The 21689-nt window shown below is 49.5% G+C and overlaps 1 protein-coding gene across 1 annotated transcript; it reads left to right on the top strand.

Annotated features, from left to right (window-relative positions):
* Positions 1 to 18684: 18684 nt before the first annotated feature.
* SLC7A4 (solute carrier family 7 member 4) lies at positions 18685 to 21359 on the top strand. Its single transcript, XM_060119478.1, has 4 exons — positions 18685 to 19666; positions 20079 to 20719; positions 20975 to 21083; positions 21187 to 21359. The coding sequence occupies exons 1-4, from the start codon at positions 18685 to 18687 to the stop codon at positions 21357 to 21359; spliced, it is 1905 nt and encodes a 634-aa protein (XP_059975461.1).
* The last annotated feature ends 330 nt before the right edge of the window (positions 21360 to 21689 follow it).

Genomic DNA, 21689 nt, shown 5'->3' with positions numbered 1-21689 from the left:
ACTGTGTTGCAACAACATGGGTGAATCTCTAAATAATTAGTAAGTGAAAGAATCCAAACAACAACAAATTAACTCAATGATCCCATTCATATAAAATCCTAGAAAATACAGAAATGTGGATTAGTGGGGGAGGGAAAGGGGGTGAGGCAGAAGGGAGGATTTACAAAGGGGTACCAGGTAACTTTGGGGGGTGATGGGTATGTTCATATCTTGATTGAGGTGATGATTTCATGGATAATCAAGATGTTAATAAATATTAAACCTTGTCAAATTACACACTTTCAGTGAATACTTTATGTAAATTATATCTCAACAGAACTAAAATAAAAGGCAAAATGAAGACTTTTTCAGGCATTCAAAAGCTGAGAGAGTTAATCATTAGCTGAGAGTAGTAGTCACCACTACAAAAAAAAAAAGGTAAAGGAATCTCTCCAGGAAGAAGGAAAATCATACTAGATGGAAAATTGCAACTGCAAAATTGGACTGAAGAATGACAAAACTGCTAAATATGTGGGCAAATATAAAAGACTTTATACCATATTTTAAAAATATAATTGAGCCCAGCATTTACTTCTGGATGACCACTTCTGCAAATTGGTGCACACAGACTTTTTACCTGATCTGATGACCAAATTGATGGAAAATGATGCATGATCTAGAGAATGATCTAGGGAATTTTTACATTGCAAATAAACAAGGATATTCTCACTGGAAAAACGAAAGTCTCCTGAGACTCTTGGTCACTGACACTATATTTTATCGGCACACTGAAACAACACACTAATCAAAGAGAAGGAGAAAAATTACTAGAGATTTGATCTCCTTTATAGCTTCTAATAATAAAATACACTGGGGCCTCCCTGGTGGCGCAGTGGTTGAGAGTCCGCCTGCCGATGCAGGGGATGCGGGTTCGTGCCCCGGTCTGGGAGGATCCCATATGCCGCGGAGCGGCTGGGCCCGTGAGCCATGGCCGCTGGGCCTGCGCGTCCGGAGCCTGTGCTCCGCAACGGGAGAGGCCACAGCAGTGAGAGGCCCGCATACCACAAAAAGAAAAAAAAAAAAAAAAATACACTGTATGATTAATGAACCTGTCAGTTGTAATGGGAAGAATATGTAGCAAGTAACTGTGTCACTCATTTATGATTTTTTTTTTTTTTTTTTGGCGTACGCAGGCCTCTCACTGCTGTGGCCTCTCCCGTAGCGGAGCACAGGCTCCGGACGCGCAGGCTCAGCCGCCATGGCTCATGGGCCCAGCCGCTCCGCGGCATGTGGGATCTTCCCGGACCGGGGCACAAACCCGTGTCCCCTGCATCGGCAGGCAGACTCTCAACCACTGCACCACCAGGGAAGCCCAGCAGGCGGATTCTTAACCACTGCGCCACCAGGAAAGTCCTGTGCTATTGTTTGTTGTATGTTACTTCTATATGAGTTGTAAACCCCATAATAATAAACCTTTATTTTTGCTTTAACGTTCAGTTATTTTTTTTTTCAGTTTTTAACTTTATAGCATTACCTTAAACATGTAAAGAGTTAATCTTATCACACCACACATGGCTGAATTTATTAAAGATAAAAATCACAAATGAGGGCTTCCCTGGTGGCGCAGGGGTTGAGAGTCCACCTGCCAATGCAGGGGACACGGATTTGTGCCCCGGTCCGGGAAGATCCCACATGCCGCAGAGCGGCTGGGCCCGTGGGCCATGGCCGCTGAACATGCGCGTCCGGAGCCTGTGGCTGCTGAGCCTGTGCATCCGGAGCCTGTGCTCCGCAACGGGAGAGGCCACAACAGTGAGAGGCCCGCGTACCGCCAAAAAAAAAAAAAAAAAAAAGAATCCGCCTGCCAATGCAAGGGACACAGGTTCAAGCCCTGGTCCGGGAAGATCCCACACGCTGCAGAGCAGCTAAGCCTGTGCGCCACAACTACTGAGCCTGCGCTCTAGAGCCCGCGAGCCACAACTACTGAGCCCGCATGCCACAACTACTGAAGCCTGCGTGCCTAGAGCCCGAGCCCCTAAACAAGTGAATCTACCGCAATGAGAAGGCCACGCACCACAATGAAGAGAAGCCCCCACTCGCCACAACTAGAGAAAGCCTGCGCGCAGCAACGAAGACCCAATACAGACAAAAATAAATAAATAAGTTTATTTAAAAAATCAATAACATAAAGGCCAAGAAGGGGGAAATGGAGGTATTGATATATTGTTGTGAAGTGGTGTAGCAGCACTTGAAGGCAGACTGGGATAAACTGAGTGGGCAGGGTGGTCTGGGTAAATTGCTCACTAACCATCTCTACCGAAATCTGGTTTAGTCATCCAACAAGAATGAACATGAAATTGCAGCAATAAGAAATGAACAGGGACTTCCCTGGTGGCGCCGTGGTTAAGAATCCGCCTGCCAATGCAGGGGACACGGGTTCGATCCCTGATCCAGGAAGATCCCACATGCTGCAGAGCAACTAAGCTCATGTGCCAAAACTACTAAGCCTGCGCCCTAGAGCCCGAGAGCTACAACTGCTGAAGCCCGTGTGCTACAACTACTGAAGCCTGCATGCCTAGAGCCTGAGCTCCACAAGAGAAGCCACCGCAATGAGAAGCCACCGCAATGAGAAGCCTGCACACCTCATGAAGAGCAGCCGCCGCTCGCCACAACTAGAGAAAGTCCGCGTGGAGCAACGAAGACCCAACACAGCCATAAATAAATAAATAAATAAATAAAAAGAAATGAACAAAAGATGGAAGCTGAAGACCTTAAGTGCTTGACCAGATCACTAGAACCATCTGCATTATCTATGCAGCATGGGCTTTTACTTAAAGACATCTCTTTTGGATAATGACAAACCTGGTTTTTTTTAAAGCCTGGCTTTTCTCAATATATATTTAAAGGTTTTTAAATTGTTTCATATCTGGGCAACTTGAGTTTTTAGGAAACTCATTTTTAATTTGTATTAAAAGTTTACAACTTGCTATTTTCAAAAACTCAACAAACTGCAAACACTTTTTTTTTTTTTGGCCATGTTACTCGGCATGCAGGATCTTAGTTTCCTGACCAGGGATCAAACCTGTGCCCCTGCAGTGGAAGTGTGGTGTCCTAATCACTGGACTGCCAGAGAATTCCCCAAGCACTTTTTTTTCTTCTTTTCCCCCAAGCACTTCTTAATAAAGGTCTTGATTAACACAACATATTCAAATAATACAAAATATGTTTTCTGAATATTGGAACTAAATCACAAATCCAGTAACACAAAGGTATCTGAAAAATCCCCAAATATTTGGAAACGAATAACTAGGGAAATTAGAAAGTATTTTGAATGGAATAAAAATGAAAACATGACATACCAAAATTTGTGGGATGCAGCTATAATAGTACTCAGAGGGTAACGTGTATGTGTATAAAGGTATAAAATCAATGACCTATAAAACTTGATGGAGCTCAGGGCAGGCCACCCCAAAATATGCTGATGGCATATTGATTACTTTGAATTAAAGTTACTTGAGGGACTTCCCTGGTGGTGCAGTGGTTAAGAATCTGCCTGCCAATGCAGGAAACACGGGCTCAAGCCCCGGTCCGGGAAGATCCCACATGCCACAGAGCAACTAAGCCCGTGCGCCACAACTACTAAGCCTGCGCTCTAGAGCCCGTGAGACACAACTACTGAGCCAGCATGCCACAACTACTGAAGCCGTGCACCTAGAGCCCGTGCTCCGCAACGAGAAGCCATTGCAATGAGAAGCCCGCGCACCGCAACGAAGAGTAGCCCCTGCTCACTGCAACTAGAGAAAGCCTGAGAGCAGCAACGAAGACCCAATGCAGCCAAAAATAAATGAATAAATAAAATTTTATAAAAAAGAAAAAAGTTACTTGAGAATCAGCTGGTACAAGAAGAACACTCTGACCCTTTGCTCCCCTGAAAGCAGGAAACAAAGCTCCCATGGGGAGGCATCTTCCCTATGCCAGGAGAAAGGAGGGCATCATGATCCCTGGAGATAGGGAATTTAAGGCTGAGAAAGCTGCATAAACAAACTTTGTTACTTCTTCATTAACTTGCTAGCCCAAGCAAAAACCCCTTTCTTTCCTCAAATCTTCATAAATTACTGATTCTTTGTCTAAAAAGGTATATAAGTAGCCTGCTTTGGTCAATTCTTAGATCCTATACTTATATACTTATAGGACTTCCATATGTACAGAATTAAATTTGTTTTTCTCACGTTAATCTGTCTTCTGTCAATAAGATTATTAGAGGGCTTCCCTGGTGGCGCAGTGGTTGGGAGTCCGCCTGCCGATGCAGGGAACACGGGTTCGTGCCCCGGTCCGGGAAGATCCCACATGCCGTGGAGCGGCTGGGCCCGTGAGCCATGGCCGCTGAGCCTGCGCGTCCGGAGCCTGTGCTCCACAGCGGGAGAGACCACAGCAGTGAGAAGCCCGCGTACCACAAAAAAAAAAAAAAAAAAAAAAAAAAAAAAAAAAAAAGATTATTAGACCAACGAGAAGAACCCAGAAGAGGAAAATTTTTCCCTCCCTGCAAACTCTTCTAGAAAATGGAAGAGAAAGGAACACTTCCCAACTCATTCCCTGAGGCCAGCATTACCCTGATACAAAAACCAAGGACACTGGACTTCCCTGGTGGCACAGTGGTTAAGAATCTGCCTACCAATGTAGGGGACACAGGTTCAAGCCCTGGTATGGGAAGATCCCACATGCCTCGGAGCAGCTAAACCCGTGAGCCACAACTACTGAGCCCCCATGCTACAACTACTGAATCCTGCACACCTAGAGCCCGTGCTCCACAAGAGAAGCCACCGCAATGAGAAGCCCGTGCACCACAACAAAGAGTAGCCCACACTCGCCACTTCTAGAGAAAGTCCGTGCGCAGCAAGACCCAACGCAGTCAAAAATAAATAAATAAACAAATAATAAAAATAAATTTAAAAAAATAAGATATTCACTGTAAGGAAACTACAGACCAATATCCCTCATGAACTTAGACACAAAAGTTTGTTCAAAAATTTCAAATTCAATGACCTAAGCTTCCACCTTAAGAAACTAGAAAAAGAGCAAATATCCAAATTATGCAGAAAAAAATAACTAGCAAAAATAAACTAAACAGAAAACAGGAAAATAAAAAGAGAGAAAAGTCAATGAAACCAAAACCTGGTTCTTTGAGCTGAACAATCAAATTGATAAGCCCCTGGCCAAATTGACCCAGAAAAAGAGAAGACACAAATTACCAGTATCAGGAACAAAAAAGAGGCTATAACTACTGGGATATTAAAGGTATAAAGGAATATTATGAATTCAACAACACAAATGAAATGGACAAACTCCTTACACACACTACTGAAGCTCACTCAAAAGGAGATAACTTGGGGAATTCCCTGGTGGTCCAGAGGTTAGGACTCAGCACTTCCACTGCAGGAGGCACGGGTTCAATCCCTGGTTGGGGAACTAAGATCCCTCAAGCTAAGATCCCGCAAGCCGTGTGGGGTGCAGTCAAAAAAAAAAAAAAAAGGAGATAACCTGAATGAAGAGAAAATAGGCCATCAAAATGGCCACATCATGAGACAGATAATTCTAAACATGGGTATTATCTTCTCATCATACATTACGATCACATCCCAGATTTATAATCTCCTAGCCCTTAAGAGTGATGGTCTGGAAGCCTAGAAATTCAGCTTCTAGACTTATCCTTGAAAGACAGGGGACCAAATCATAGCTGATAGTCTAATTCTGATTCCAACCAAACTGCAATACTGAGCCGGAAAAAATTTACCCTTATGAAGCTGGGAAGATTCTCCAGAAGGTACGCAACTTTGTGATGAGGCTCTAGGATGCATAAAGTAGGATTTAAAACAAAATTTCTACTGTTGGAATTCCCATTAAATTCATCTTGAGACATGAACCGTTCTGACACAAAGGGAAGGCATATGTAATGGACAACATTTTCTCAGAGATCAGTGTAATTTCTTTTAGGTTATCTTCACACCAACTCATCATCACCTCCCCCTCACTAGACATTTCCTAATTTAGTTAGTTAAACTAAGCACTGTGAACTTAGGCATTTCAACTTGAGAAGACCCTGTTATACCAACAAACAACGGCTGAACAGCTCTTCTAAAAGTATTAACCACGGTATTTTTCTTAATTAAGACAAAGGCTTTGCTAAAAATAACAGCTCCTAGGGCTTCCCAGGTGGCGCAGTGGTTGAGAGTCCGCCTGCCGATGCAGGGGACACGGGTTCATGCCCCGGTCCGGGAGGATCCCACATGCCGCGGAGCAGCTGGGCCCGCGCGCCATGGCCGTGGGGCCTGCGCGTCTGGAGCCTGTGCTCTGCAACGGGAGAGGCCACAACAGTGAGAGGCGCCGCATACTGCAAAAAAAAAAAAAAAAAAAAAAAAAACCCAGCTCCTAAAAAATGATGAAATGCACAAATTTCTTCTAATCCTAAAGCTTCCTTTTACCTGTCAGGTAATAGCAGATACCTTTTCTTTATACTTGTAATAAATCACCTGTACAAAAAAAAAATTTGAGCAGCTTGATGTCATGCTGTTCAATAACCAATAAGAGAAGCCTCAAAACCAACTTTTGCAAAGGGAGAATGCAGACGTTAGTGTGAGTTATTATCTAGTTATTATCTAGTACTCTTCATAGAGTTTGGAAGCTACCGCAGTGATGAGAAGAGAACACAGAGGCTGGAATGACATCAGCCTCAGTTAACTGGGAACAAGCAAGACGTGAAACAGGCCAGGTAAAGCCCTGTCAGGGGTCATTCCAGCCTCTCTCCACATTAATGTGACTGGTTTTAGACGTGCACAATGACAGAGGTGTTGGTTGAGTTCCACTGGTGTGCAAACTATTAATGTAATTAATTCAACAATTAACTAGATCCCTATGACTTGAGGACATAAAAATGAACAAATTAAAGGCAGAAGCCCACCCTGCTGTGGGAAAACAGGAATTCTCATATATGTGTTGCTGATGGAAGGGAATCTGAAACTATATACCATTCACTTGTGGTATCCCATATACACCTACACCAGTGAGAAACTGCAGGCACAGATTCCTCATTGCAACTCCATGCATAAAAGACTGGAAAACATCCACACGTCCAGCGGCTCAGGACAGGCTGAAGACGCAGAACAACACCCTGGAATACTACATGGCAGTAAACAAGGACGCAGGTCTTTGCACGCTGACACGGAGGCAGCCGGACTGTTTGCACAATGAAAAAACAAGGCGCGAGAAAGGGAGGATATAAGCCTACCTATTCCTGTTTGCTTAGTTTTGCTTAAAAAAAGGGGGGGGGTGGAGGGGAAATTCCCTGGCAGTCCAGTGGTTAAGACTCTGAGCTCTCAATGCAAGGGGCACAGGTTCGATCCCTGGTGGGGGAACCAAGATGCTGCATGCCACGTGGAGTGGCCAAACAACTCACAGCCCTATCTAAAGGAGGAAGCAACATTTTCAGCATATACAGTCTTCTCTCACTCTTATTTAAAGGCCTATTTCTGTAAGTGCCCTCGTGAGCTCACAGCACAGCTGAGACAAATGACAGAGCTCAAGAGCAACTCTGGACCGTTGCCTCGAGAAGGAAGAGTCTGGAAGAGAGAGGGCAGGGGCTGCTTACTGCATCTGCGGAGTGAGCCCCGTGCCTGCCCCTGACATGCACACTCCGGACCCTACCCCGCCACCTGGGCCCATCCCCCAGGCCCCTCCGCCCGTCGAGGCCCGTCCCCAGAGCCCCTCAGCAGGCCCAGGCCCATCCCCCAAGGCCCCACGGCTGGTTCAGACCCGTTCCCCAAGGCCCCACCGCCGGTCCAGGCCCGTCCCCCAAGGTCCTGCTGCCCATCCAGGCCCGTCCCCCACGGTCCCGCCGCCCGTCCTGGCCCGTCCCCCAGGCCCCGCCGCTCTGTACCATGGTGGTCACCACCTGGCCTCACTACGACCCAACTGCCTCTCAGTCCGACGCCACGCGCCCAACTGCCGACCCGTCGCACCACACGCCGTGTCCTGATTGGCTCGCCGGCCGCGCAACTGCCATTGGCTCCGACCACTTTGGGGGCTAACCCCAGGCCAGGACCCCAATGGCGATTGGCTGTTTCCTTAACGGGCGAACTCACTTTTGATTGGTCGTCACTTTGGGCGGGAAATAGCGACCTGAAAGTCTTGTGCTGCGTCAGCTGGAAGCTGCGGGCTGACGCCTGGTCGCTGCGGGTGAGGGAGGCTCCATAGTTTGTCTGTTAAATGCGGTCTTCCTGCAGAGCTGCCCGGGGTGTGAGAAGGGACAGGGCTGGTAACTGAAAGGGCTTTGCGGACTTGGCAGATACCAGGAAAGACTATTCGGTTAGCAGCCTGTTACTGGTGCAGACGTCAGTACCCCCAACTCGCGCCAGAGCATGTTGTGGCAACCACGTGATAGACTCCCGGAAGGAGGTGCTGTGAAGCTGAGGCGGGTAGTTCCGCCTTCAGGAAATGGGACTTATGCGTGGGTCTCAAAGTATCGCGAGTTTTACAAGCAGCCAAGCAGGGTGGGTGGGCAAGGCAGGCGGGGGACAGGGAGGTCCGAGAATTGCAGTGAAGAAGGTGGCTGATCGCAGCCAGACCGAGGGGCCTGGCTTTTGAGGGGTGGGGAGCCAGGTAGCAGCAGAAGCGGGTTGGCTTGGCCATATTTAGGAGGAGGATGGGGCAGGAGGCTCCACAGGTGGTTATTGCAGGAGGCCAGAGAACTACCCACCCACAGACCTTGGCGAAAGGACACAAATTCCCATGTTCCCGGAAGGGGGACTGATATCCTCAGTTCACCATCTTCCCAAGATCCCCCCACTCCTGCTGCTGGTCCATGAGAGAATCTGTGTTTACACCACAGAGAAGAGCCTCTTCTTGGCTCTTCTAAGCACAACCTGAATGAGCTGGAATCTTCGTGGAGAAGGGAGGACCAAAAAGGGGTTAAATAAAGAGAATATAAATAAATAAAAATTATTTATAATTTATAGGCATACATTATATATTAATTTAAAGTAAACAAATTTAAAAAACGTAGATGCAAAATGCAGATTTCTTACCCTGCCTACCACTGCTAGGTCAACAGAGGCCTGGGGTAATGTTCATAGTAGCAGATCAAGCGGTCTGGGTTTGAGCAACACACACCACCACCATGGATTCAGTGGGACTAACTTCAGCTCCACTCCCCCCTTGCTCTGGCAGATTTCAGAGAGTGCGGTGTGGGGGTTAGAAGGGTTGGGCAGCTAGCTAGGGAAAACCAGAAGTCCTCCTCTTCCCAGGGAGGTCCAACAGGATCGGTGCAAGGAACCGGGCCAGCCTTGGGCAGAGGGGCTGACAGGAAATGGGGGAGAGAATGCACCCCTGGTAAGGACTGGAACAGGTGGGGACAGACATGACTGCCATTGCCAGGGATGGGGGACATAAAGAAGGAAGAGAGACCACCACCTGGTGGTCCAGTGGCTAGGACTCCATGCTTCCATTCCAGGGGACATGGGTTCTATCCCTGGTCTGGGAACTAAGATCCGCAAGCTGAGAGGTTCAGACAAAAAGAAAAAAAAAAGAAGAAGAAGAAGGAAGAGCTGGAAAACCAGTTCATGGTGAGGAGTAATGGGGGTCATTTTGGAAAGGTAATATGCGACAACATGCTGGTGGACTTTGAACGGTGGAATGTGGGCTAAATTTGGCCCTGGGGAGAATAGCAGACTGGGGGAGGAGGCTGCCAGTATGTAGACAAGAGAGGACAAAAGCTGCAGGAGACAGACAAAAGTGGAGGAAAAGATAGCGATGACATGGGGAAAATGTAAGATTTCTTTTGCCTCAACCCCTTCCCCCCAAAAAAGCTCCTGGAAGCTGGGGAGAGCCTGGATACCTGAGATAAAGGAGCTATTTGAGCCACGTCGTTCGGATGCTAACAGAAAGGGGAGCTCTAGGAGGCAAAAGGACGTAGGGACATCTGGGTCACATGTGGTAGGTACATAGTCTCAGTGACTAAGAGTAGTTGGGAGAGTAATGCCTTTACCTGAGTCAAGCAATGCAGAAGGGGCCAGTTTAGGGGAAAACAAGGGTCTCCCAACTTCTTAGTCTGTTCCTCTGTGTACCAACCAGAGCAACCAGAGGCTTCATCTCTCTCTGGCCACTCAGCCCTTCCTGTCCCTGGAATTCTTTCTTGCAAACACTTTGGTGCTTTATCTTTTATTTATTTTATTTATTTAGTTTTTAAATATTTATTATTTTTATTTATTTATTTGGCTGCACCAGGTCTTGGTTGTGGCACGCGGGATCTTCACTGCGGCATGCAGGATCTTTAGTTGCGGTATGCGGGATCCAGTGCCCTGACAAGGGATCGAACCCGGGCCCCCTGCATTGGGAGTGCAGAGTCTTAACCACTGGACCACCAGGGAAGTCCCTTAATCTTTTATTTTTATGACAACTTGATTCACATACTCTAATACCAGCTTAAAATGTACAGTTCCGTGTTTTTTTTGTATCCACGTAATTGTGCAACCATCACCACTATCTAATTTCAGAACATTTAATCACCCCAGAAAGAAACCCTGTACCTGTTAGCAGTCACTTCCCATCCTCCACCCCCCAACCCTCTGGAAACCATTAATCTACTCTTTGTCTCTATAGATTTGCCTATTCATACAAATAAAATCAGACAACATGTGGTCTTTTGTAACTGGCTTCTTTCACTTAGCATAATGTTTTCAAGATTTATCTGGGTGGTATCACCACTTTATTCTTTTTTTTTTTTTTTTTTTTTTGGCTGCACTGCAGGACACATGGGATCCTACCCCGACCCGTGCCCCCTGCATTGGAAACGCGGAGTCTTAACCACTGGCCAGTGGTTTTCCAAAGCAGCTCTACCAACTTACCATTCCTACCAGCAGTGTACGAGGGTTCCAATTATTCCACATTATCTTCAACACTTATTATTATCTGACTTTTTGACAACAGCCATCCTAGGGGATGCATCGCACTGTGGTTTTGGTTTGCATTTCCCTAAAGACTAATGATGTTAAGAATCTTTCCATGTGCTTATTGGACATTTGTATGTCTTCTTTGAAGAAATGTCTATTCAGATCCTTTGTGCATTTTTAAGTTGGGTTATTTATCATTTTGTTGTTGAGTTGTGAGAGTTCTTTATATATTCTAGATACAATCCCCTTATCAGATATATGATTTGCAAAATTTTTCCTGTTCTGTGGATTTTAATCTTTTCCTTTTTTTTTTTTTTTTCTTTTTTTTGCCTGAGCCACGCAGCTTGCAGGATCTTAGTTCCCTGACCAGGGATTGAACCCTGGCCACAGCAGTGAAAGCGCCGAGTCCTAACCACTGGACCACCAGGGAATTCCCTCTTTTAACTTTCTTGGTGGTATCCATTGAACACAAAAGTTTTAAATTTTGTTTTTATTTATTTATTTTTTTGGCTCCACCGTGCAGCATGCGGGATCTTAGTTCCCCAACCAGGGATCAAACCTGCGACCCCTGCAGTGGAAGCACTGAGTCTTAGCTGGACCCCCAGGGAAGTCCCCAGTTTTTAATTTTTGATGAATTCCAATTCATCTATATTTTTCTTAGATTGCTTGAACTTTTGGTGTCATGTTTGTGAAACCGTTACCTGAAAACTGCATTCGCCCCTTGGTGGGTATCTAATAAAAGACAACACCAAGTCAAAGAGCTGGAGAAGGAAGGATTTATTACTTGCAGCAAGTAAGGAGAACACCAGGGTTATTTCCCAAAGCAGAGTCTCTCTTACCAGCAAAATTGAGGATGACTTAAGCTGAGGGTGCATACATGTTCATGAAGGGGCTTGAGCAGAGGAGAATTCAGCCTAGAATTGTGGCAAAGGTTGACAGAGTCCAGGCTCTAGCTGATTGGATCACGAGGGTCAGAAAAAGTCAACACGGTCATTCCTTAGGTTCCAGTTAATCTGGTTATGTCAAGAAATTATGTCTGGTTCTCTTCCTTCAGGGACCTCCTATCCTATCTGCCTACAAAACCATTGCCTAATCCACAGTCATAAAGAGTTACTCCTATGTTTTCTTGTAAGAGTTTGTTTAGAGTTTAGCTAAACTACTAGATAACGTTGTCTCGGGACCCATTTTGTGTGGCCGCGCAGCCTGCGGGGTGGGGGGTGGGGTCTTGAACTGACATTAACCTCTCCCAAGAGTGCATGCCCTAGATAACAGTCTACAGACTCACAGGTAAATAATCTAAGTTCCTGATATGAATTCCTCAACTGTCCTCCTGATAAGCATTCTCTCCCACCTCCCAGGAATGGCCCCTTGTGTGATTCTCAGATAAGCTTGCCAGAACCCCACTCTTTTTGCTTTGAACTGACCAGTCCAGACTCAGCCTGGAAACCCCAAAGCACTCTACCTGCAGACCCTAATAAAAGCCTGTCCTCAGGTCCTGCCATGCTTTCTGCCTGCACTATGCCTTAGCCTCCTGGTGTGGCCCCTCACAGTATGTGGTGTACTTCTTCCAGAACCTGTAACAAACTTCTCTCTCAATTCCTTCTGGTCTTTTGTTGATCAGAGATTCCTCACCCAACACCCTCAGGGCTCCACTTAACAAATGTTAATTTAACAACGTCACAACAGCATTTTTATAGTTTCACCTCTTACATTTAGGTCTTTGGTCAATTTTGAGTTAACTTTTGTATGTCATGTGAGGTAGGGGTCCAACTTCATTTATTTATTTGCATGAGGATACCCATGAGGGTAACTGTTATGAGGATAACAGTTGTTCCAGACTGTTCTTTGCCCCATTGAGTCATTTTGGCACTCTTGTCAAAAATCGACTGGCCATCAGGAGAATAAGAAGACAAGCCACAGACTAGGAGAAAATATTTGCAAAAGACATGTCTGATAAACGACTTACCCAAAATATACAAAGAACACTTAAAACTCAACAATAAGAAAACCAGGGCTTCCTTGGTGGCACAGTGGTTAAGAATCCGCCTGCCAATGCAGGGGAGATGGGTTCAAGCCCTGGTCTGGGAAGATCCCACATTCCACGGAGCAACTAAGCCCGTGCGCCAAGACTACTGAGCCTGCACTCTAGAGCCCATGTGCCACAACTACTGAAGCCCCCGAGCCTAGAGCCTGTGCTCCGCAACAAGAGAAGCCACCGCAATGAGAAGACTGTGCACCACAACGAAGAGTAGCCCCCGTTCGCTGCAACCAGAGAAAAGCCCACGCGCAGCAATGAAGACCAAACACAGCCAAAAATAAAATAAATAAATGAAAAAAAAATAAGGAAACCAAAAACCCAATTAAAAATGGGCAAAAGATCTGAACAGATACCTCACCAAAGAAGATATACAAATGGCAAATAAGAATATCAAAAGATGTTCAACATCATATGCCCTTAGAGAATTGCAAATTAAAACAACAGTGAGATACCACAACACACCTATTAGAATGGCCAAAATCCAATACATTGACAGCAACAAATGCTGGTGAGGATGTGGAGCAACAGGAACTCTCAGTCAGTGCTGGTGGGAACACAGAACATTCTGGTGGGCTACTTTGGAAGACAGTTTGGTGATTTTTCACAAAACTAAACATAGTCTTATCATATGATTCAGTAATCACACTCCTTGGTATTCACCCAAAAGAGTTGAAAACTTACTTCCACACAAAAACCTGCACATGGATGTTTATAGCAGCTTTATTCATACTTACCAAACTTGGAAGCAACCAAAATGTCCTTCAGGGGAACTCCCTGGTGGTCCAGTGGTTAGGACTCCACACTCTCACTGCCGAGGGCCTCAGTTCAATCCCTGGTTTGGGGAACTAAAATCCCACAAGCCACTCAGCACAGCCAAAAAAAAAAAAAAAATGTCCTTCAGTAGGTGAATGGGTAAATAAACTGTTGTACATCCAGATAAGGAATATTACTCAGCACTAAAAAGAACTGAGCTATCAAGCCATGAAAAGACATATGACCAAAAAAAAAAAAAAAAGGACATAAGACAACCTTAAACTCATAAACTCATATTACTAAGTGAAAAAAGCCAATCTGAAAAGGTTACATACTGTATGATTCCAACTTCATGACATTCTGGAAAAGGCAAAACTGTGGAGCCAATAAAAAGATCAGTGGTTGCCAGAAGTTAGTGGGGAAGGAGGGATGAATAGGTGATGCACAGAGGATTTTTACAGTGCTGAAACAATTCTGCACGATACTGTAATGATGTATATGTGTCATTATACATTCTTAAAAACCCATAGCATGTATATGACCGAGAGTGAACCCTTATGTAAACTGTGGACTGGAGGTGATAATAATGTGTCAATGTAGGTTCATCAATTACATCCAGTTTACCAATCTGGCGGAGGATGTTGATAGTGGAGAAGGCTGTGCATGAGTAGGGGTGGGGGTATGTGGGAACTCCACCTTTTGTTTAATTTTCCTGCAAACTTAAAACTGCTCTAAAAAACAAAGTTTAGGGCCTCCCTGGTGGCGCAAGTGGTTGAGAGTCCGCCTGCCGATGCAGGGGATACGGGTTCGTGCCCCGGTCTGGGAGGATCCCATATGCCGCGGGGCGGCTGGGCCCGTGGGCCGTGGCCGCTGAGCCTGCGCGTCCGGAGCCTGCGCGTCCGGAACCTGTGCTCCGCAGCGGGGGAGGCCACAGCGGTGAGAGGCCCGCATACCGCAAAAAAAAAAAAAAAAGTTTATTTTTTTTAATCAAAAGGCCATAAGCTGGCCATAAATTTAAATTGGCTATAAATTTTTAAAAGTTAACTGGACAGGGCTTCCCTGGTGGCTTAGTGGTTAAGAATCCACCTGCCAGGGCTTCCCTGGTGGCGCAGTGGTTGAGAGTCCGCCTGCCGATGCAGGGGACACGGGTTCGTGCCCTGGTCTGGGAAGATCCCACATGCCGCGGAGCGGCTGGGCCCGTGAGCCATGGCCACTGAACCTGCGCGTCCAGAGCCTGTGCTCCGCAACGGGAGAGGCCACAACAGTGAGAGGCCCGCGTACTGCAAAAAAAAAAATCCACCTGCCAATGCAGGGGACACGGGTTCGAGCCCTGGTCCGGGAAGATCCCACATGCCGCAGAGCAACTAAGTCTGTGAGCCACAACTACTGAGCCTGCGCTCTAGAGCCCACAAGCCACAACTACTGAGCCCAGGAGCCAAAATTACTGAAGCCTGTGTGCCTAGAGCCTGTGCTCTGCAATGAGAAGCCCGTGCACCGCAATGAAGACCCAATGCAGCCAAAAATAAATAAATAAAATAAATAAATTTATTTTAAAAAGTTAACTGGACATATTTTTGGACTCTCAATTCTATTTCACTGATCTATATGTCTATCCTTATTTCAATAACACACTTTTTTTGTTTTAATATTTATTTATTTGGCTGCACTGGGTCTTAGTTGCTGCACCAGGTCTTAGTTGCAACACACAGGATCTCCATTGCCACGTGCAGGATCTTCGTTGTGGCATGCGGGATCTTTTGGTCCCGGCATGCAGAATCTTTAGTTGCGGCATGTGGGATCTAGTTCCGTGACCAGGGATAAAACCCAGGCCCCCTGCATTGGGAGTGCGGAGTCTTAGCCACTGGGCCACAAGGGGAGTCCCTGTAACACACTGTCTTGATGACTGTAGCTTTGTAGTCAGTTTAGAAATAAGGAAGTGTGAGTCCTCCAACTTTGTTCATTTTCAAAATTGTTTTGGCTATTCTGAGTCCCTTGCATCTCCATATCATCTTTAGGATCAGCTTGATAATTTCTGCAAAATAGGCAGTTGGGATCTTGATAGGGATTGCACTGAATATGCAGACCAATCTGGGGAATATACTGCCATCTTGACCATATGAAGTCTTCTAGTCCATGAACATGGGTTGTGTTTCCACTTGTTTAGGTCTTAATTTTTTTCAGTGATGTTTAGTACATTTCCATGTACAAGTCTTGCATTTCTTTTGTTAAATTTATTCTAAGTATGTTTAAAAATAAATTTATTCTTTTTGATGCTATGTAAGCAGAATGGTTTTCTTAATTTCATTTCTGAATAGTTCATTGCTAGTGTATAGAAATGTAATTGATTTTTATTTATTTATTTATTTATGGCTGTGCTGGGTCTTTGTTGCTGCTCATGGGCTTTCTCTAGTTGAGGCAAGCAGGGGCTACTCTTCGTGTGGTGCGCGGGCTTCTCATTGTCATGGCTTCTCTTGTTGCAGAACATGGGCTCTAGAGCACACGCTCAGTAGTTACGGCGCACGGGCTTATCTGCTCCGCGGCATGTGGAATCTTCCCAGGCCAGGGATCAAACCCATGTCCCCTGCATTGGCAGGCGGATTCTTAACCACCGTGCCACCAGGGAAGTCCCCCATCTATATTCTTAAGGGATATTGATCTGTACTTTTCTTGTGATGTCTTTGTTGGGTTTGGTGTCAGGATAATCCTGGCCTTGTAGAATGAGTTGGGAAGTGTTCCCTCCTTCTTCTTCCTTTATTTTTTGGTGCTTTATGTTCACTGCATCCTCCTGGTGCTCCTCTGTGTAACCGCCTTGCTCACAGGGGTCCCAGCCATACCCTTGGAAGTTTACAGTTCACTGCGTCAATTGTGCTTGGCCTCAAATATCCATTGGGTGTTAGTGCCTATGGTAGGAGTGTTTCTCTGGGTAAATACAAAGTCAGTGCCATGAAGCACTGCACACCACCTCTCAAGGGGTCATCGGTAAGGCCTCTCAGGATCTCCTGTTACCAAACTGCCCAACCCTCTTGGTTTGAAATGCAGTTTTCTGGATTTTTGTGGAGGCATTTCAGAACAAGGAACACCTGCTCGGTTCTGTTGAGGCCACATGGGAGAAAAGCAAGGGGGACATCTTCCCTGCAGGAAGTGGGACCCCATCTGAGAAGCTCCTCAAGACATTATCAGCCAAATAACAGAAGGAAGCAAGGGGGCTGGCTAAGGCAGAGTGCTCCAAGTGGCACCATCTTACCAGGGAGTCCACCATCCTGTCACAAGCCCACTGAACCAGACAGGTGGCAGGTGCCCTTAAAATCCTATTCCACAAACCACATATAAACCTGAAAACACGTACAAAGTTCTGGGAGAAAAGGCTATCCATTTTGGTTTCGGTTTGCTTGGATGGGTTGTCATCATTCTGCTGTGAACAAGTGAACACCCTGTCACACCCACCTTTTCATTTTCAAAGAAGTGGCAAGAGTAGGACAAAGACCCCTCAGTCCCAGGAATAAACATGCCTTGTCAAGTGATGGGACGCGGGGACTGTCCATGACGTAGGGCTAGGCATGGGGTAGGTGCCCGGTACACCGTGCCTCTCACTGACATCCGTGAGTGGGGGGCTACTGTGGGGTCCCCCAGGGTCCTCCTGGCCTGACGCAGGTGCTCCTTGGCTAGGAGGGGCCTGAGGGGCATCCTGGGCTAGAGGGCTGTGCGTTGTCTCCAGGAGACTGCTTCCTCCTTTGGGGACATTGTAACAAGAAGCTCAGAACAGCCAGTGTGCATTCTGCCAATTCACAGGACATTCCTGAAGCCAGGCACTCCTTCGTCAATGTGTGAGGTGGCTTCCTGCCATCCCACTGTGCGGGGGAGGTCAGGACTGTCCAGGGCCACTCAGCCAGACCTCTACCCTCAGCTTACCAGGGCCTGCCTGACTTCTGCGCCCCCACACCCCCAGAGTTGGGGGTGGCTGGATGGTGCCCAGCGGGGTGGAGTGCACATGTGGGGAGGAGGGATCAAGGAGGGTGTCTGCCCCAGTGGAACGCGGGTGGGCTCCAGACCCCCACCCCCAGACCTGGACCTTAACCTGCACCTGGCTGCGAGGCCACTCTCGTGGCCTGGGCTTCCTTATCTGTGAAGCAGACACAATGATAGGGTATCCCTAGGACCTGGTGAGTTAAGAGGGGGTGGGCTACCTGGGTGTTTGTGACAGCGAGGTGGGGCCGGTGCTGGGTCTGGCGCCCTGGGGGTTGGGGCGGGCTTTGCGCACGGACCTCACCCGCAGGCGGGGCAGGCTCAGCGTGCAGAGCGGCAGCGACGGCAGCGGAGGCGGCGACAGTAGGTGGGTTGCAGAGTCCTGCGGAAACAGATTCAGGCCCAGGAGGAGGCGAAGGCTCAGGTACCTGGGGACAGGGTGAGGCGAAACTGGCTCCAGGGGCGGCGGCGGCATGTTGGGGCCGGCAGTGCAGCGCCAAGCCCGGGGATCCGGCGCCACGCCCAGGGTGCCCCGGCTCGCGTCAGGTGCACTGTTCCTCCAGTCCGGCGAGGCGGGGAAGGGGGGAACCGCGATGTCTGGGGCCAGGTGGCCGCCTGGGCTACGCCCAGGGCTGCAGCTCCGCTCCTGTTCCACGTCCTGGAGGCCTGGCCCAGCTCCCGGGAACCCCTCGGGTTTCCACCTCACTCTGGGATCCCAGATCACAGAGGCTTAGTTCCCAGCCATGCTCCCTGGGGCTGCCCCCTTCTCACCCTCAGGGTCCACCCCCACCCACACCAACAGGCCCAGATTCTGCTCCACCATGGAGTCCCTGAGGCAGAGAGGGCCTCCCACCCACCCTTGTCCCAGCCCTGCCCTCTGGCAGGCCAGTGTTAAATGCGCTCACTACCCCTGGGTGGGATCAGAGGGAGGAAGGAAGGCTGGGCAGCCTGTCACTCCCCTCTGGCCCTGGTAGGTGCCAGCAGCTGGCTTGGTGCTCCTCTCAGCTGCCTGCAATGGCTTCAGGACTGCCCAGCACTGCCGGCCTGGCGCGCTTCTGCCAGAAGCTGAAACGGCTGAAGCCACTAGAGGAGGCCACCATGGAGACGTCGCTGCAGCGCTGCCTGTCCGCGCTGGACCTGACCCTGCTGGGAGTGGGGTCCATGGTGGGCTCGGGCCTCTATGTGCTCACCGGTACCGTGGCCAAGGAGATAACCGGCCCGGCCGTGATCGTGTCCTTCATTGTGGCTGCCGTGGCCTCCCTGCTGGCGGCCCTGTGTTACGCAGAGTTTGGGGCACGCGTGCCCCGCACAGGCTCTGCCTACCTGTTCACCTACGTGTCCATGGGTGAGCTGTGGGCCTTCCTCATCGGCTGGAACCTGGTGCTTGAGTACGTCATAGCTGGTGCTGCTGTGTCCCGCGCCTGGAGTGGCTACCTGGACGCCATGTTCGACCACCACATCCGCAACTTCACCGAAGCCCATGTGGGCATCTGGCAGGTGCCCCTCCTGGCCAGATATCCTGACTTTCTGGCTGCTGGTATCCTACTTTTGGCCTCCACCTTCATCTCCTGCGGAGCCCGTGTCTCCTCCTGGCTCAACCACACCTTGTCTGCCATCAGCATGGTCGTCATCCTCTTCATCATCATCCTGGGGTTCGTCCTCGCCCGTTCACACAACTGGGGCGAGGAGGAGGGCGGCTTTGCACCCTTCGGCTTCTCCGGTATCATGGCCGGCACCGCGACCTGCTTCTACGCCTTCGTGGGTTTTGATGTCATTGCCGCCTCTAGTGAGGAGGCCCGGAACCCGAAGCGAGCCGTGCCCCTGGCCATTGCCATCTCGCTTGGCCTCGCAGCCAGCGCCTACATCCTGGTCTCCACTGTGCTCACCCTCATGGTGCCCTGGCACAGCCTGGACCCTAATTCAGCGCTCGCTGACGCCTTCTACCAGCGGGGCTACAGCTGGGCTGGCTACCTCGTGGCGACTGGCTCCATCTGTGGTAAGTGGGGTCCTGCCCTGGCCTCTCGGGGAACACATCTCCAGCTGGGCCTCAGTTTTACCAGTTTTATAATGGACCCGGGAAGGGGCTAATTATTAGACTCCACCCAGGCTTATTGGCAGAGACCTACTCAACCCGCTCCCCGTTGTACATGGTATGTCGGTCTGGGCGTGTGCTTCCGTGTCCTTTCCTGGACAGAGGTACTCAGCCTTCACCAGATTCCCCAGTGGCCTGTGACCTAAACTGAGGTGTCCCACTCCTGGGTTGGGGGAGTGACAATCCTGCACCCCACAGGCACTCAGGCTCACTCTGAGAACCCAGACAGACTCGTGCGCATGCTCCCGAGGTGCCCCAGCCGTGGCCCGTGGGGTGCCTATGTGCTGTGCTGACAAGCCCCCGCCCTCTGCTGCAGCCATGACCACTGTCCTGCTCAACGGTCTCTTCTGCCTTCCCCGCATCATCTACGCCATGGCCGCCGACGGGCTCTTCTTCCAGGCGTTTGCCTACGTGCACCCCCAGACACAGGTGCCTCTGGTAGGCATCGTGGTGTTCGGGGTTCTCACGGCTTTGGTGGCGCTGCTGCTGGACCTCGAGGCATTGGTCCAGTTCCTGTCCATTGGCACACTTCTGGCCTACACCTTCGTGGCCATCAGCATTATCGTGCTGCGATTCCAGAAGGCCCCTCTGTCCAGTTCCCCAAGCCCAGCCAGCCCCCGCCCTGCGGCCAAGGAGTACAACTCCTTCTCAGACCACATAGAGCTGGTGGGCACCGAGCAGGTCCCAGCCCCCGAGCCTGGGCAGCTGCGGCCAGCCCTGAGGCCCTACTTGGGCTTCCTGGATAGGTGCAGCCCTGGAGTGGCCGTGGCTTCAGCGACCTGCGTCCTGGTGGCCTCAGCCAGCATCCTGGGCTGCGTGCTGATCTTCGGGGACTCAGCCCTGCACCTCCCTCGCTGGGGCTACATCCTGCTGCTTCTGCTCTGCAGCATCATCTTTCTGCTCAGTCTCCTCGTCCTGGGGGCCCACCAGCAGCAACGCCAGCAGGACACCTTCCAGGTACCTCTCTCCACTCCCAACACCCACTTGCTGTCAGCCCACCAGCTCCCTTCTCCCCTGCATCCTCCGCTGCAGCAGGATGACCACGGCTCACAGGCTGGGGAGGCAGCATGCACATCCACCTGTGTCTGCGAGCGGGCCCTGGTCTCCAGAATCTCCAGAGGCAGAGAAAGGCTCTGAGGCCTCTAGAGCAGTTGGGCCCTGGGCCAGCAGCCTCCCCTGCAGCCCAGCCCAGCCCTACCCTTGCCCCTTCAGATCCCCATGGTGCCCCTGATTCCAGCCCTGAGCATTCTCCTCAACATCTGCCTCATGCTGAAGCTGAGCTACCTGACCTGGGTGCGCTTCTCCATCTGGCTGCTGATCGGTGAGTGGGGGGCCAGGCTGGTGTCCTGGGCCGGCTGCAGGAGGAGGGTGAGGAGGGCGAGCAGGGCTGGGACCTGCCATTCATGCTCACGCCACCCCTGCAGGACTCTTGGTATATTTCGGCTACGGCATCTGGCACAGCAAGGAGAACCAGCGGGAGCTGCCGGGGGTGACCATCACACGCTATGTGGTTTTCCCTAGCGGCAGCCTGGAGGAGACAGTGCAGGTCGTGCAGCCCCCCAGCCAGGCGCCAGCACAGGAGCCCAGCAGTCCATGAGAGCTGCCTGCCCTCCATCCAAGGCAGCTCCGGTTTGCGGGCCTGCCCACGCTAGGGGGTCCTTCGGACTGTAGTTCAGGGGCCGAGCTGAGTCTTTGGAGCCGGTGTGGCCAGCGCTGGTGTGGTGGACTCTGCGCAGTGCCTTCCAGTTTATGACCAACTCCAGCAACCTGGGCAGGTGGGGTAGGGCGGGTGGGGAAGAAGCCCCAGCCTCAGGGATCCATGACAATAACTGCTTAGCCAGCCACGTGGCCTGTGTCGTGTCCATTGTTTTTTGCGGCACTGAGTCCTCACCTGCCCCCAGGAACCATGCGATTGTCCCGGTGCAAA

Source organism: Mesoplodon densirostris, chromosome 15, assembly GCF_025265405.1.
Source record: "Mesoplodon densirostris isolate mMesDen1 chromosome 15, mMesDen1 primary haplotype, whole genome shotgun sequence".
Lineage (NCBI taxonomy): Eukaryota > Metazoa > Chordata > Mammalia > Artiodactyla > Ziphiidae > Mesoplodon > Mesoplodon densirostris.
This window is presented reverse-complemented; position numbering and strand designations above follow the sequence as displayed.